We start from the raw sequence: 14961 nt of genomic DNA, 5'->3' as shown, positions 1-14961 counted from the left end.
TCAAAAAGTATACAATAAACACAGAACTACTCTATGATCTAGCAATTCCAGTTCTAGGTATATACCCAAAAGAACTGAAAACAGTGACTCAAAAAGCTAATTGTACTCTCACGTTCATAGCAGCATTATTTACAATAGCCAAAAGTTTGCAAACAAACCCAATATCCATCAAAATTAATGAATAAACAAAATGTGACATATACATACAATGGAGTACTATTCAGCCTTAAAAAGGAATTAAATCAGCCAGGCATGGTGGCTCACGTATGTAATCCCAACTCTCTGGGAGGCCAAAGAGGATCACTTGAGCCCAGGAGTTCAAGACCAGCCTAGGCAACATAGTGAGACCCTGTCTCTATAAAAAATACAAAAATTAGCCAGGCATGATGGCATGCGCCTATAGTCCCAACTACTCAGGAGGCTGATATGGGAGGATCACTTGAGCCTGGAAGGTCAAGGCTGTAGCGAGCTATGATGGTACCACGGTACTCAGCCTGGATGATACAACAAGAACCTGCCTGAAAAAAAAAAAAAAAAAAAAAAAGATACAGGCTACAACCTGAATAAATCTTTAAAACATTCTGCTAAGTAAAATAAGCTAGACACAAAAGGACAAATATTGTATGATTCCACTAACATCAGGTACACAGAAGAGGCAAATTCATAAAAGCACGAAAGAGAATATATTATCAGGAGTTGGGAAGGGGGGAAAATGGGGAGTTATTGTTTCATGGGTACAGGGTTTCAGTTTGGGATAATAAAAAAGTTCTAGAGATAAATAGTGGTGACGGTTGTACAATACTGTAAATGTACTTAATGCCAGTGAATTGTAAAACTGGTTAGAATGGTAAATTTTATGTTATGTATATTTTACCACTATATCTATTATGTATACAAATATAGCATGTAAGTATATTATACATATATAAATATTTTTTAAATTCAATTTTTTTTTCTAATTCAGCGTTTTTTGCCCAGATATTATTTCTAGGGCAGTATACAGCTCAGAATTTAAAATGTCACAAATAAATACTCAGTGAAAATAATGACAAAACCTGGGAAGTCACTACCTATGTCTAATTCAGTGGGTTCATGGATTCTAGGTCTTGGTGATGTGTAAGGACAATTGGAGTCAGGGGACCAGAACAAGAAGGCCATAAGGCCATAAGGCCATAAAGATAAGAGGTGGTGATCAGAGAGTGGGAAGCGTAAAACTAAGATTACATATGGGTTATGGTTATTCATAATGACAAAAATCTAAGGTCTGATTATAGAAATTTTGAGTAGTTAAGGTGTAATTCAGGATGCAAAATAATACCACTGGAAGAGAGGCGTTCAAGACACCAACAGCATTTTGGAAGGATTATCTCCATGTACACTGAAATCAGCCAAAAATCCATATATTCTAAAATTTCTCCAATTAGCATGTTACTGTAATTAAAAGTAAACTTCATGTTTTCAAATTTTAGTAACACAAACATTATAAATATATCATTATAAGTCGATCAAACTGTTATTTCCCAGTTTGTTCAATAACAGGTACCCTTTCACAGCTAAATGGAAAATGCTAATATATAACTCCACCCTATCATGCTTATTTGCTTTTTTTAGTTTTCCACAGCATTTTGTAAAAATGACCTCTAATTTTAAGACAAATGGAGGTATGTTTTTAATTCATATTTCTAACAAAATAAAATATTAGTTTTTATCAAAACTGAACTTCCTCATGCCAGCTTCTTTAATAAGAGAACATTTATGTCTCTGACATAGTACTGGGCTTACAGTAATAATTCAATAAATATAAATTCATTTATCTTAAAGGGGACAGATAATACTACAAACCCAAATAATTTACTTCGGTGCTTGTTTCTAGACTAGATTCCTAAATTTTCACATAATGAATCACCTTCAGTCTTTAAAAATTCTAGGGCTGGACGCGGTGGCTCACACCTGTAATCCCAGCAATTTGGGAGGCCGAGGAGGGTGGATCACAAGGTCAGGAGTTCGAGACCAGCCTGGCCAATATGGTAAAACCCCGTCTCTACTAAAAATACAAAAATTAGCTGGGCATGGTGGCACATGCCTGTAGTCCCAGCTACTCGGGAGGCTAAGGCAAGAGAATCGCTGGAACCCAGGAGGCGGAGGTTGCAGTGAGCCGAGAACGCGCCACTGCACTCCAGCCTGGGCGACAGAGTGAGACTCGGTCTCAAAAAAGGAAGAAAAAAAAGTTCTAAATGTAAAATTCCAGGATTGATTAAATCCTGACTGTAAAGTTTCAGAGTTGGCTAGGAAACTAGCAATTCTATAACACCCCCTAACATCCTCTCCCAACTCAGATTTCAACAAAATGAGGTAACAAGTAAGGTTATGAGACTAATGATAGAACCCAATTAGCTCTTATCTTTCCACTATTTTTTCATGGCCTAGTCAGTCATACACCAATAACATATTATATTTTGAATACGTTACTTACTGTGGTGTGATGGGACATATTGCCAACAATATTAAGGTTTTTGAGCAGTTGGGGAGAACCACTATATTGTCCGGAGATCTGCTTCCTAACTTCAGCTGCCACCGTTCTATAATGAAGAAAGCAAAAACATTATACGTATTACTAAAAAAAAAGCTAAACTAGTTTAAAATGGAGGGAAGCTAAATACATTAAAGATTCATTTAAAGAAAAAAATCTCGGCATAACAATAAGGCTATAATTCATAAAATATTTTAGGAAATACTTTTCTAGTTTATAATTACATTACAACATCTTATGTTGATGTAGGGTACAAGAGTGACAGACAACCTATATGAGGTTTTTTTAATATGGCATTTTAGGGAACACACTTTGGCCTACAATAGAGCTGGAACTATAGAACTGGCTCTACAGTTGGGAGCTATAAAAAGATGTGTATATTAAAATGTATATACTTTAAAGTATATACTTAAAATGTATATTAAATTAAAATATATATACTTTAAAGTATAAGAATTAGGAATAAAAAACTCTAGAGTGTTTTCAAGCTAATGATTTAATTCAGAGCCCTGACCATCTTGGTCCCCTTTAGAGTTTCCAGCTGAGTTTCAAGATAATCTCATTTTCCTAAAAGTATCCAGATTTAAGATATAATCTTTTCTCCTACTTCTTCTCTTTAATTCCTCCTTCCTTCTTTCATATTCAATCATTTCACACACATTTACTGAGCATTGTTATGAGCCAACTACACAATTAGAAATGTTTACACAAAAATAAGAGTTATCATTCTTTAGGGCTTAAGATACTGAATTAGCTCAACCTTTTTTAAGTAGTTGACTTGAGGTACTTTATATATTTGTGTTTTAAAAGGCTAACTTCCTATTCATAATTGCCAAACCTTGGAAGCATCAAGCTATCCTTCAGTGGGTGACTGGATAAACAAACTGTGTTACATCTATACAATGAAGTATTATTCAATGATAAAAAGAAATGAGTTATCAAGCCATGAAAGACATAGAGGAACCTTAAAAGGATATTGCTAAGTGAAAGAAGCCAATCTGTATGATTCCAACTATATTTTATTCGGAAAAAGGCAAAACTATGGAAGACAGTAAAAAGACCAGTGGTTGTCAGGGGCTAGAGTGGGGACAAGAAAGGAAGAATGAATAAGTAGAAATAGGGTGATATGGTTTAACTGTGTCCCCACCCAAATCTCATCTTGAATTATAGCTCCCATAATTCCTATGTGTTGTGGGAGGGTCCCTGTGAGAGAAAACTGAATCATGGGGGTACTTTCCCCCATACTGTTCTCGTGGTAGTGAAGAAGTCTCATGAGATCTCATGGTTTTATAAGGGGTTTCCCCTTTTGCTTGGCTCTCATTCTCTCTTGCCAGCCACCATGTAAGATGTCCCTCTGCTCCTGCTTCATCTTCTGCCATGATTGTGAGGCCTCCCCAGCCATGTGGAACTATGAGTCCATTAAACCACTTTCCTTTATGAATTACCCAGTCTCGGATATATCTTTATTAGCAGCATGAGAAAAAAACTCCTATACGGGATGTTTCACACAATGAAACTATTCTGTATGAAACGGTAATAGTGGATACATGTCATTATATATTTGTCAAAATTCATTGAATGTACAACACAGTGAACCCTACTTAATCTATGGATTTTAGTTAATAACAATGTACATCAATACTGGCTCATCAATTATAACAAATGTACCACACTAATGCAAGATGCTAACCGGAGAAATTTGGGAGAGAAGAGAGGATGTATAAGAACTTTCCACACTTTCCATTCATTTTTCTGTAAACCTAAAACCGCCCTTCCCAAAAAAAGTCTACTAGTTTAAAAAAAAAAACAAGTTAAGGGAAGAAGAAAACAGCACCAAAGCACCAAGAAAACAATTAGAGGTTAGAGCTGAAATCTGGAGAGAGAATGAAATCTTTGAGAGGGAGAACAGATTCAGGAAAGGGCAAACGGCGAATTATGTAATCCTTTGTCTGAAAAGACAGGAACATTCGCTTCGGTTTAGGACTTCATTAGGGTTTTATTTATTTATTTATTTGAAACAGAGTCTCACTGTTGCCCATGCTGGAGTGCAGTGGTGCTATCTCGGCTCACCAAAACCTCTGCCTTCCAGGTTCAAGCGATTCTCCTGCCTCAGCCTCCCAAGCGGCTGGAATTACAGGCGTGCACCACCATGCCCAGCTAATTTTTTTGTATTTTTAGTAGAGACGGGGCTTCGCCATGTCGACCAGGCTGGTCTCGAACTCCTGACCTTAGGTGATCCACCCACCTTGGTCTCCCGAAGTGCTAGGATTACAGGCATGAGCCAACATGCCTAGCCTCATTAGGGATTTTAATGAAGCCTATATAATGTGAGTATTCATTATTATGTTTAGCTTGAAGTCCTTACATATCCTGATCCTCTCATCGAAGCTGAGATGAGAATATGTAAAAGCCTTTTAAAAGACACAAAATAGGCCAGGCACTGTGGCTCACGCCTGTAATCCCAGCACTTTAGGAGGCCGAGGCCAGCAGATCACGAGGTCAAGAAATCGGGACCATCTTGGCCAACATGGTGAAACCCCGTCTCTACTAAAAATACAAAAATTAGCCAGGCGTGGTGGTGCCTTGGCTGTAGTCCCAGCTACTTGGGAGGCTGAGGCAGGAGAATCACCTGAATCCTGGAGGCGGAGGTTGTGGTGAGCCGAGATCGCGTGGAGCCGAGATCGCGCCACTGCACTCCAGCCTGGTGACAGAGCAAGACTCCGTCTCAAAAAAAAAAAAAAAGGACACAAAATAAACTTTCTACCTCCCTCATTGCTACTCACCTCACTCTACCAATCTCAGCACTAGCTCAGTGTTTCTGGGGCTAAATCATGAGTAAACTGAATAGTAAACTGCTGTATTTCTGGGCACGGTGGCTCATGCCTGTAAACCCAGCACTTTAGGAGGCTGAGGCAGGCAGATCACGAGGTCATGAGATCAGGACCATCCTGGCTAACATGGTGAAATCCCGTCTCTACTAAAAATACAAAAAAATTAGCCGGGTGTGGTGGTGGGCACCTGTAGTCCCAGCTACTCGGGAGGCTGAAGCAGGAGAATGGTGAGAACCCAGGAGGCAGAGCTTGCACTGAGCCGAGATTGCACCACTGCACCCCAGCCTGGGTGACAGATGAGACTCCATTGCAAAAATAAATAAATAAAAATAAAAATAATCACTAATTGTTAAGAAGTGACATTACTCCATGTACAGCTAATAAATAAAAACTTTGCCAACTAACCATCACACCATCAGTTAATTGAAGATTTCAGATGTTAAAATGTGAAATTTAAAATAATGAAAGTTACTTCAAAAAGAGGCAATCTTTTGTTTAATAACAGACATAAAAACGATAATCCTCATATTACAAATATCTTTCTACATGACATTAATTTCCCCCAAAAAAGAAAATCTATTAATTTGAAAATAAGCAGTGATAATGCAACAAGAACCATTTCCAAACTGAGCTATAGTAACCACAAAAATATGTGCAACCCAGACAAGGGATGTATTTACAACTAGGACCTTCTGCAAAGATTTCATAAAATGGTAGTGAAGGAATCTTCTCAAATAAAAAAACTGTATGTCTTAACCATATCATGATCCAAAGTATGCAGGAAAGAAATGTAATGAATAAATATAAGCCCCGATACCAGTTAAAATCCTTTATCAGAGGTTACTTTTTCCAATCAGATTTTTTCTTACTCCTAGTGATAGCTTAGAAAGAAAAACAAGGTAGTCTTTTTTCCTTCTAATAAACCATTAATATTAACTACAAAGTAGAAAAGGTCAAAAATTCTGTAGTTACTTATGCCCCTAAATTATAATATGAAAAAACCTTCTATCCCTCCCAAGAAAACATCATCCAGTATTTGACCTATTTATCTCTTTATCCACTCTCTCCATTCCTACAAGCTACATATGTCAACATACATTACAGTTTTCACAAAAGAAAGCATCCACTCAGGCCATTCATTATACGATGCTGGAAATAACCAGCAAAAGACCCACATTCCGAGAGAAAATTATGTTGCATTTAACCTTTCTTCTAACCCACTCCTACTTTCAGACACCCTATCTAGCCATGATTTCCAGAATGAACCAAGGGTGATAAGGCCAATCTGGGCCTGCCTCTCTCTAGTCATTCTTCATGGGACCAGAAGTAAAGCCTGAGTAAAAAGATGAATAAGGAGAGTTCATACTGAACTCATAAGAAAGTCTAGTTGAGCTGCTCCTATAAAGTCACAAAAAAAAATAGCTGGAATGTACTATGTCAAATAATAAGGTATCTTGGAACTGGCATTATTTGTATCTGAGATAGAAGCCAGGGAAGAAATGAAGGGTAAAGGATGTATCAGGGAAAAAGAAAAGAAGGACTAGCTAAAAATCCCCAAAAGAAAAGGAAGAGAGCAGCTGACACTGCAGTAGTGTAACTAAGTTCAAAACTGATGAATGAGGGGTTGTATCAGAGTTCTAACACTGTGTATGAGTTGGAATTAACAATAAAGAAAACACGTGAAACCCCATCTCTACTAAAAACACAAAAATTAGCTGGGCATGGTGGCGCATGCCTGCAGTCCCAGCTACTTGGGAGGCTGAGGCAGGAGAATCGCTTGAACCTGGGAGGTGGAGAGGTTGCAGTGAGCCTAGATCACACGACGGCACTCCAGCCTGGGTGACACAGCGAGACTCCATTTCAAAAATAAATAAATAAATAGGCTGGGTGCAGTGGCTCACACCTGTAATCCCAGCACTTTGGGAGGCCAAGGCAGGCAAATTGTCTGAGGTCAGGAGTTCGCAACCAGTCTGGCCAACATGGTGAAACCCCGTCTCTACGAAAAATACAAAAAAATTAGCCAGATGTGGTGGCAGGCACCTGTAATCCCAGCTACTCGGGAGGCTGAGGCAGGGGAATTGCTTGAACCAGGGAGCTGGAGGTTGCAGTGAGCCGAGATCATGCCACTACACTCCAGCCTGGGCAACAGAGCGAGACTCCGTCTCAAAAAAATAAAATAAATAAATAAATAAATAAATAAATAAATAAATAACAACAGACTAAAGAAAAACAACATTGTACCACCTACTAAGTATTTGTGCCAAAAAATGTTTAACCTGAAACAAATCAAACCTTTACATCTAACTTCCAGTTTATGGGAAATACAGAGAACAGTGTAACCATACTACTGCAAGGAAGCCATCGCACGAAAACTAGAAGCAGGTCATGCCATGTGCCAAAATCTCTCATGGGTCAATGTGGTGGATAAATTAAAAAGCAAAGGCAGTGGACGACTAAGTTTTAGTGTAAAAAAGACTTAAGACTAAAAGGCAAAGTCTATTTAAGAGGGTGGAAAAACAGATTTATGAGATATAACCAAATGCAACATATGGTTACTACTGGATCCTGATTTGAACAAACCAGCTGTAAAATATATTTTGGGGGATGAGAAATTTGAACATGGGCAAGGTAATATATAAGAGTTATTAGGGGTTTTTTTAAAAGTGTTTTTACTGTGTGGAAAGCAGCATATAGTAAAATGTCCTCATATTAATATTTTAGAGATGCAAATGATGTTTGTAACTTAGCTTAAAAGTCTCCAGTTGGAGGCTTCAGCAGTGGCTCATGCCTGTAATTCCAGCACTTTGGGAGGTCCAGACAGGAGGATCGCTTGAGCCCAGGAATTTGAGAACAGCCTGGGCAACATGACAAAACCCTGTCTCTACTAAAAATACAAAAAATTAGCCAGGAGTCATAGTGTGTACCTGTAGTCCTAGCTACTTGGGAGGCTGAGGCGGGAGGACAGCTTGAGCCCAGGAGGTCAAGGCTACAGTAAGCCTTAATCCTACCACTGCACTCCAGCCTGGGCAATAAAGTGAGACCTTGCCTCAAAAAAAAAAAAAAAAAAAAAAAAGGCTTCAGTTATTATTATTCTGCCTTAGTGGGGAAACTAACAAGTCAAATATGAAGTAAGATGGGGCAAATAAACTTCAAGAGGTATGTATATCACATCCTCCATAAAGCCCTACCTGATTCTTTCTGTTCCATACAACTGTCTAAATCTGTTTGGACACTCCTCCCTATGCTTTCAAAGCACCCTGTGCTTACCTGCATACATTCAAGGAAAAGGAGCTTTCAGGAGACAAATTCAGACAAGCAGCAGACTAGCCACTGACTGCTTTCTATTGTTGAATAAGAACCTTGCCTTGCTAATTGAGTTTGATTTCAGTAGTGGGAAAGCCCAATGTTTCTAAGCACTCTCTTTGATAGAAGCATGTAAGTTGAAAAGGTTTCTATGGAACAGTAGTCATGCAACCCGTAAGTATAAAAGTATGGTGGGGGGAAAAGAGTACAGTGAAGTAACAAGAATTTGGCTTCTCAGGTCTGACACACTACTTCTTCAGAAGCACCTCTGCAACCTCCTTGAGGAATAGACAAGAAAACTTCACCTCTGATTGGGCTACTCTACGCTGTCTCTTACTTGGTATAAATGTCCCAAAACAGGTTCATTTCTGCCATTCAAGAAATTACATGTTTTCAAACTCTAGTGGCATTTTTCTATCTCATTGTGATAATCAAACAATACCAAAGTCACAGCACCTATCAAATTGTTTTGAAATCTGTTCACCTATCTCCTTACAAGGAATTAAGCAATTAAAAGTCAAAACTTCATCTTATCTCTAGCAGAGTGCCCAGCACATACAAAGTGCTTACCCAGTGTTTACAGAGCTAAAGTGAAAAACACAGGAATAGAAAAGAAAAATTCATAATTCCTTCCCCAGAAAAGTAATTGAGTAAGAATGCTTGAATGGAACAACTTATGAGAGCTCCTTCGGGGCAGGGACCATATCTTATTAATCGTTATATCCTCAAAGTCTAAGACAATGGGGAGAGAGAGAGAAATGGAGAAGCAGATATAAGAATTTATAGAGAGGAAAAAAGAGAGATATGGAATAAGAATGAATTTAGAGACTACCTAGTACTTTCAAAACACCTTTTAGAGTAAACCAATTCATAAGTGATGTTGGTTTCTATTGATTAAAAGGGAAGAAAAAAGTATGCCTTATCTATTATTGTCAAATAGAAAAACATTTGCAGGGGAAAAATAGTCTCAGTCTAGTTGAGATCATTATTATCATCTTTGTAATCTGGTAAAGTAAAAAAACTACTACCAAAACACAATACTCTCCTATTCTGTATGAAACTTGTTTAAAAACAATTTTTTTAACAGGATATATAATCTGTTTGCTTATCTCAAAATAGTCTCTAATGTGTCTTTAACATACCTGCAAAGGGCTGGTTAAAGAATTACTTTCAAGCTCTACTATTACATAAAGTTACTATGAGAAGCAGAGGAAATAAGATTTTCCAAAATGAAGGCAAAAAAAAAAAAAAAACCTGATACAAGAAATCTTTTAAGTAAATAAATAAATGGCATTACAAAATGCAAACTTAGGAAGAAAAAATTTCAAGCTTCACAAAGAGGTGAAAATAAAAGGTCCATCTCTCTGCCATCTCCAATCCCCAATCCCCAGTCTTATTCCCCAGATGTAACTAGTTAATATTTTCTTGGTATCCTTCAAGAAATAGATGTGTATCTATCATTACATATATAAGAAATCCTTATTTTTTAATGTCCACACATGACATCATACAATAATCATTTATTGATACTGTACATTATACAATATATATTAGAAATCTTTCCATATTGGCACATAAAACTAATAAAACTAGCAACATTTGTCAGGCACTTACAATGTGTCAATACTGTGCAAAGTGTTATTTTTGTTACACCTCAATCTTTAGAAAACCCTATGAAGTAGGTACTCTATTCGAATATTGAAATTTCAAGAGTTTCACATAACTGATAAGGAATAGAGCTAAGATTTGAACATAAAGACCTCATTCTTAACTACTAATCTCCTTTTTATCTGCTATAAAGTCCCTGGTATGGATAAACAAACATATTTAACCAGTCTCCATTGGTGGACATTTAAACTATTTCTAGTTTTTCCAAAGATTATCACTACAATGTAAGTTCTATGAGGCAGAGATTTTTGTCTGAATCAAGAATTATGGGGGATTTTTGAGGGCTTTCTGTATTTCCAAATTCTCTGCAGCAACATTTTATAATTAAAAAATAGATATTTTTAGATACATTTCAAAAATAAAGTAACTTGCCCAAGTTTATGAAAGGTAGAGGCAGGGTTTGAATTCAGATCCATAAAGCTCCTAAAGCTTTCCATGGAACCAGGTTTCCAAAGATAAAATAATTCTTGCTATAGTTCATATTAATGATTTGTCTATTTTCCAAAACCCAGCCTTTCACAGGTCAGTTAAAGATATCCAGTGAAAATGTCTGGTGTATATACTAACATAGTAATAGGAACACTAGAATGACTACCACCATTGTTATGATCTGTTTCCTATCCTCCATGTATGGCTAAATAAGACGCCAATCTAAGCCACTGTCTTTGTGTCATTTGTAAGTTAGCCCATGTTAAAATGTTTAGGAACACAGAAGACTGGACCCCAGTAACCACTAAAGGCTCAAGAAAACTAAAACATATACAGGTTAATATGTGAAACAAACAAAAAAAGAAACAGTCCTTCTACATAATACACTTAACATTTAAAATATACCTCCTTTTCTGGTGGGGAAAAGGAAGTTAAAAAAGATGTCAGGTGTCTCATATATCCCATTTGACACTATTCTGGGGATAACATTACTCAAAATTATTTTTACATTAGAAAGCACTGTATTAAGGAGACTTGGATGGCTCTATCAGTGTGATCAACAGCATTTCAATATAAATCTCAATTTCATCAACTAAAAGCTGGTGATAATACGCCTCCCTATTTCATGGAACATATTAGATTATAACTACATAAAGAAAAGAACTCAAAAATTTAGCATTTGTAAATATTAACACTGACCTGAAATTGGCAATTAAAAACAGAGAGAAAAGTATCTACTGCAAAAAGTCAATCCTCCTAAAAAGATATAAATTTATCTTAAATTCCACCCTACTTCATAAAAATAAACCCAGAGCTGCCTTACCCATAAACATACAAAATTATATCCTGGTGTAACGTATACATAATTAGTTGCTAAATCGTGTTTATTCTAACTCTTAAATATTTCTCAAATCCTTGTCCCCACCTTTCCTTTTTTACAACATCTGCCTACAAATAACATCACACTTAACGGTGAAAGTCTGAATGCTTTTCTCTTTAGAGCAAGAGAAAGCCAAGTATGTCTGCTCTCACCACTTCTATTCAACCTTGTACTGGAAGAGGGAGGGAGGGAAGGAGGGAGAGAGGAAGGAAAAGGGAAGGAAGCAAGGAAGGGAGGGAGGGAAGGAGGGAGGGATGGATTAAAGGCATTTAGATTGGAAAGGAAGAAATAAAACTGTCTTTACTTACAGAAAAAAATATCCTGTATACAGGAACCCACAAAATTCTCAAGAACCCACAAAAAACTACTAGAAATACTAAACAAGTTCAGCAAGGTCGAAGGATACAAGTTTAATATCCAAAAATCAACTGTATCTCCATATACTAGCAATGAACAAACCAAAAATATGTTTTAATTCCATTCAAAAGATCAAAAATAATAAAATATTTAGAAATAAATTTAACAAAAGAGGTACAAGACCTTTACACTGAAAACTTCAAAATGCTGAAGAGAGAAATTAAATAAGATCTAAATAAACAGACCCCCCCTCCACACCATTTTCACAGATTGGAAGACTCAATATTGTTCAGATGGCAATTCTCCCAAACTGATCAACAGATTCAGTGCAATCTCTATCAAAATCCCAACAAGACTTTGCAGAAACTGGCATACTTTATATCAATACTGATCCTAAAATGTATATGAAAATGCAAAAAATCCAGAATAGACAAAGCAATTTTGAAAAAAGTAAAAAATTGGAGGACTCACACTTACGAATTTCAAATTTTACTTTAAAGCAATGGTAACCAGAACAGCACTGTACTGGTATAAGGATAGACATACAGAGCAATGAAACAGAACTGAGTATCAAGAAATGAACTCTTACATTTATGATCAACTGATTTTTTTTGACAATGGTGCCAAGGCAATTATTCAATTGGACAAAAGTATTCTTTTCAATAGTGTTGCAACAATTGAACACCCACACACTAAAGATAAATTTAGACCTTTATCTCAAACCATGCACAAAAACTAATGCAAAATGGAACATAAACCTTAATATAATAACTAAAACTATCAAATTTTTAGCAGAAAATAGAAAAAATTCATGACAATGGATTAGGCAAAAAGTCTTAGCTACAACACCAAAATCCTGATGCATAAAAGAAAAAAACTGATGAACTGGACTTTCATTAAAATTGAAAACCTTTGTGCTTCAAACATCACCTAAAAAATGAAAGGACAAGCCAAACAAAGAGACAATATTTGTAAATTATATATCTAAAGAAGGACTTTTACTCAGAACACATAAAGAACTCCTACAACTCAAAAGCAAGATAAATAATCCCACTGAAAAATGAGTAAGAGGCCAGGCATGGTGGTGCATGCATGTAATCCTAGCACTTTGGGAGGCTGAGGGAGGAGGATCACTTGAGCCCAGGAGTTCAAGACCAGCCTTGGCAACATAGAGTCTGTCTCTATAAAAAATTAGCCAGATGTGGTGGCGTGGGCCTGTAGTCCCAGCTACCCAGCAGGTTGAGCTGGGAGGATAGCTTGAGCCCAGGAGTTCAAAGCAGCAGTGAGCTATAACGCACCACTGAACAATAGCCTGGGTAACAGAGCAAGACCCTGTCTCAATCAATCAATCAATACAAATGAGTAAGAGATCTGAATAGGTATTTCACCAGGGCAGATACGTGAGTGGCTAATAAGCACATAAAAAAGGTCACTAGTTGGCCAGGCGCGATGGCTCACTCCGGTAATCCCAGCACTTTGGGAGGCCGAGGCGGGTGGATCACGAGGTCAGGAGATCGAGACCATCCTGGCTAACATGGTGAAACCCCCATCTCTACTAAAAATACAAAAAGAAATTAGCCAGGCATGGTGGTGGGCGCCTTAGTCCCAGCTACTCGGGAGGCTGAGGCAGGAGAATGGTGTGAACCTGGGAAGCAGAGCTTGCAATGAGCTGAGATTGCACCACTGTACTGCAGCCTGGGTGACAGTGCCAGACTCCATCTCAAAGAAAAAAAAAAAAGGCACTAGTCATTAGGAAAACACAAATTTAAATCACAGTGAAATATCACTTCACACTCACTAGAATGTCTATAATCAAAGAGGACAATAACAAGTGTTAGCAAGCATGTGGAGAAATTAGAACCCTCATATGTCGCTAATAGGAATGTAAAATGGCAGTCATTGTGGAATAGTTTCGCAGATCCTCAAAAAGCTAAACACAAAATTACACTATGGCTTAGCAATTCCCCTCCTAGATAGGTATATACCCACAAGAATTGAAAACAAGCCTTCAAACCAAAGTTTGTATTCCTATTGGCACTATTCACAAAAGCCAAAAGGTAGAAACAACCTAAATGTCCATCAACTGATGAATGGATAAACAAAATGTGCTACATACAATGGAATATTAGCCATAAAAGGAGCGAAGTACTGATATATGCACAGATGAACCATAAAAACATTACGCTAAATGAAAGCTACCAGACATAAAAGGCCACATATTGCATGATTCTCTTTATGTGAAATCTTCAGAAAAGGCAAACTGAGAGATTGATACAAAAAGATTAGTTATGCCTAGGGCTTAGGGGTCAAAATAGGGAATGACTGCAAACTAGCACAAGGAATTTTTTGGGTGATGGAAACGTTCTAAAACTAGATTGTGGATGATGGTTTCACAACTGTAAATTTACTAAAAATCATTTAATTGTACACTTAAAATGAATGAATTTTATGATACATAAAGTATACCTCAGTAAAGCTGTTTTTTTTTTTTTTTTTTCTAAGGATCTGGGTATGGTTGGAACTGCTCTGCGAAGATAAATGGAAGAAACTGTTTATTTGTAAGAGAAAGAATGATGATGGCAGAAAAAGGAGAGCTGAATGCAGTCACTAAGAAAATTTTGCACCCTGAGACTCCGTACCAGGATCCTGTATCATTAGCAATTATGAAAATTATTAAATGGTTGATATGAATGAAGGAGTTAGTTCTGTTTTCTGGTGTCACAGGGCAAACCAGGAACAGCCCATGATGATGCAAGCATACAGAGGCAGAAGGAAAAAATGAGTGACAAAAGTCAAAAAGAAAAATCAGGAAGACATCCTTGGGAGGGCTATGAGTTGGTACTAAGATCTAGGCTAAACTTTAAAAAGTTAAGGGACAGGGAAGCCACAGCTAGCTAGCATCAGGTTACACTGGTTTTCTTTGAATTTCTTTGCATTTCACCAGTTCCATTTAAACTGCAGAT

The 14961-nt window shown here is 37.1% G+C and overlaps 1 protein-coding gene across 10 annotated transcripts in view; it reads right to left on the bottom strand.

Annotated features, from left to right (window-relative positions):
- DOCK7 (dedicator of cytokinesis 7) overlaps positions 1 to 14961 on the bottom strand; it is a 235837-nt gene that overhangs the window by 209590 nt on the left and 11286 nt on the right. For all 10 annotated transcript variants that reach the window (XM_032136382.2, XM_032136374.2, XM_032136373.2 and 7 more), the window contains exon 2: positions 2474 to 2579. In XM_032136382.2, coding sequence (XP_031992273.1) covers positions 2474 to 2579 — 106 coding nt within the window. The remainder of the gene's footprint in view (positions 1 to 2473; positions 2580 to 14961) is intronic.

This window comes from Hylobates moloch, unplaced genomic scaffold (genome assembly GCF_009828535.3).
Source record: "Hylobates moloch isolate HMO894 unplaced genomic scaffold, HMol_V3 SCAFFOLD_18, whole genome shotgun sequence".
NCBI lineage: Eukaryota > Metazoa > Chordata > Mammalia > Primates > Hylobatidae > Hylobates > Hylobates moloch.
This window is presented reverse-complemented; position numbering and strand designations above follow the sequence as displayed.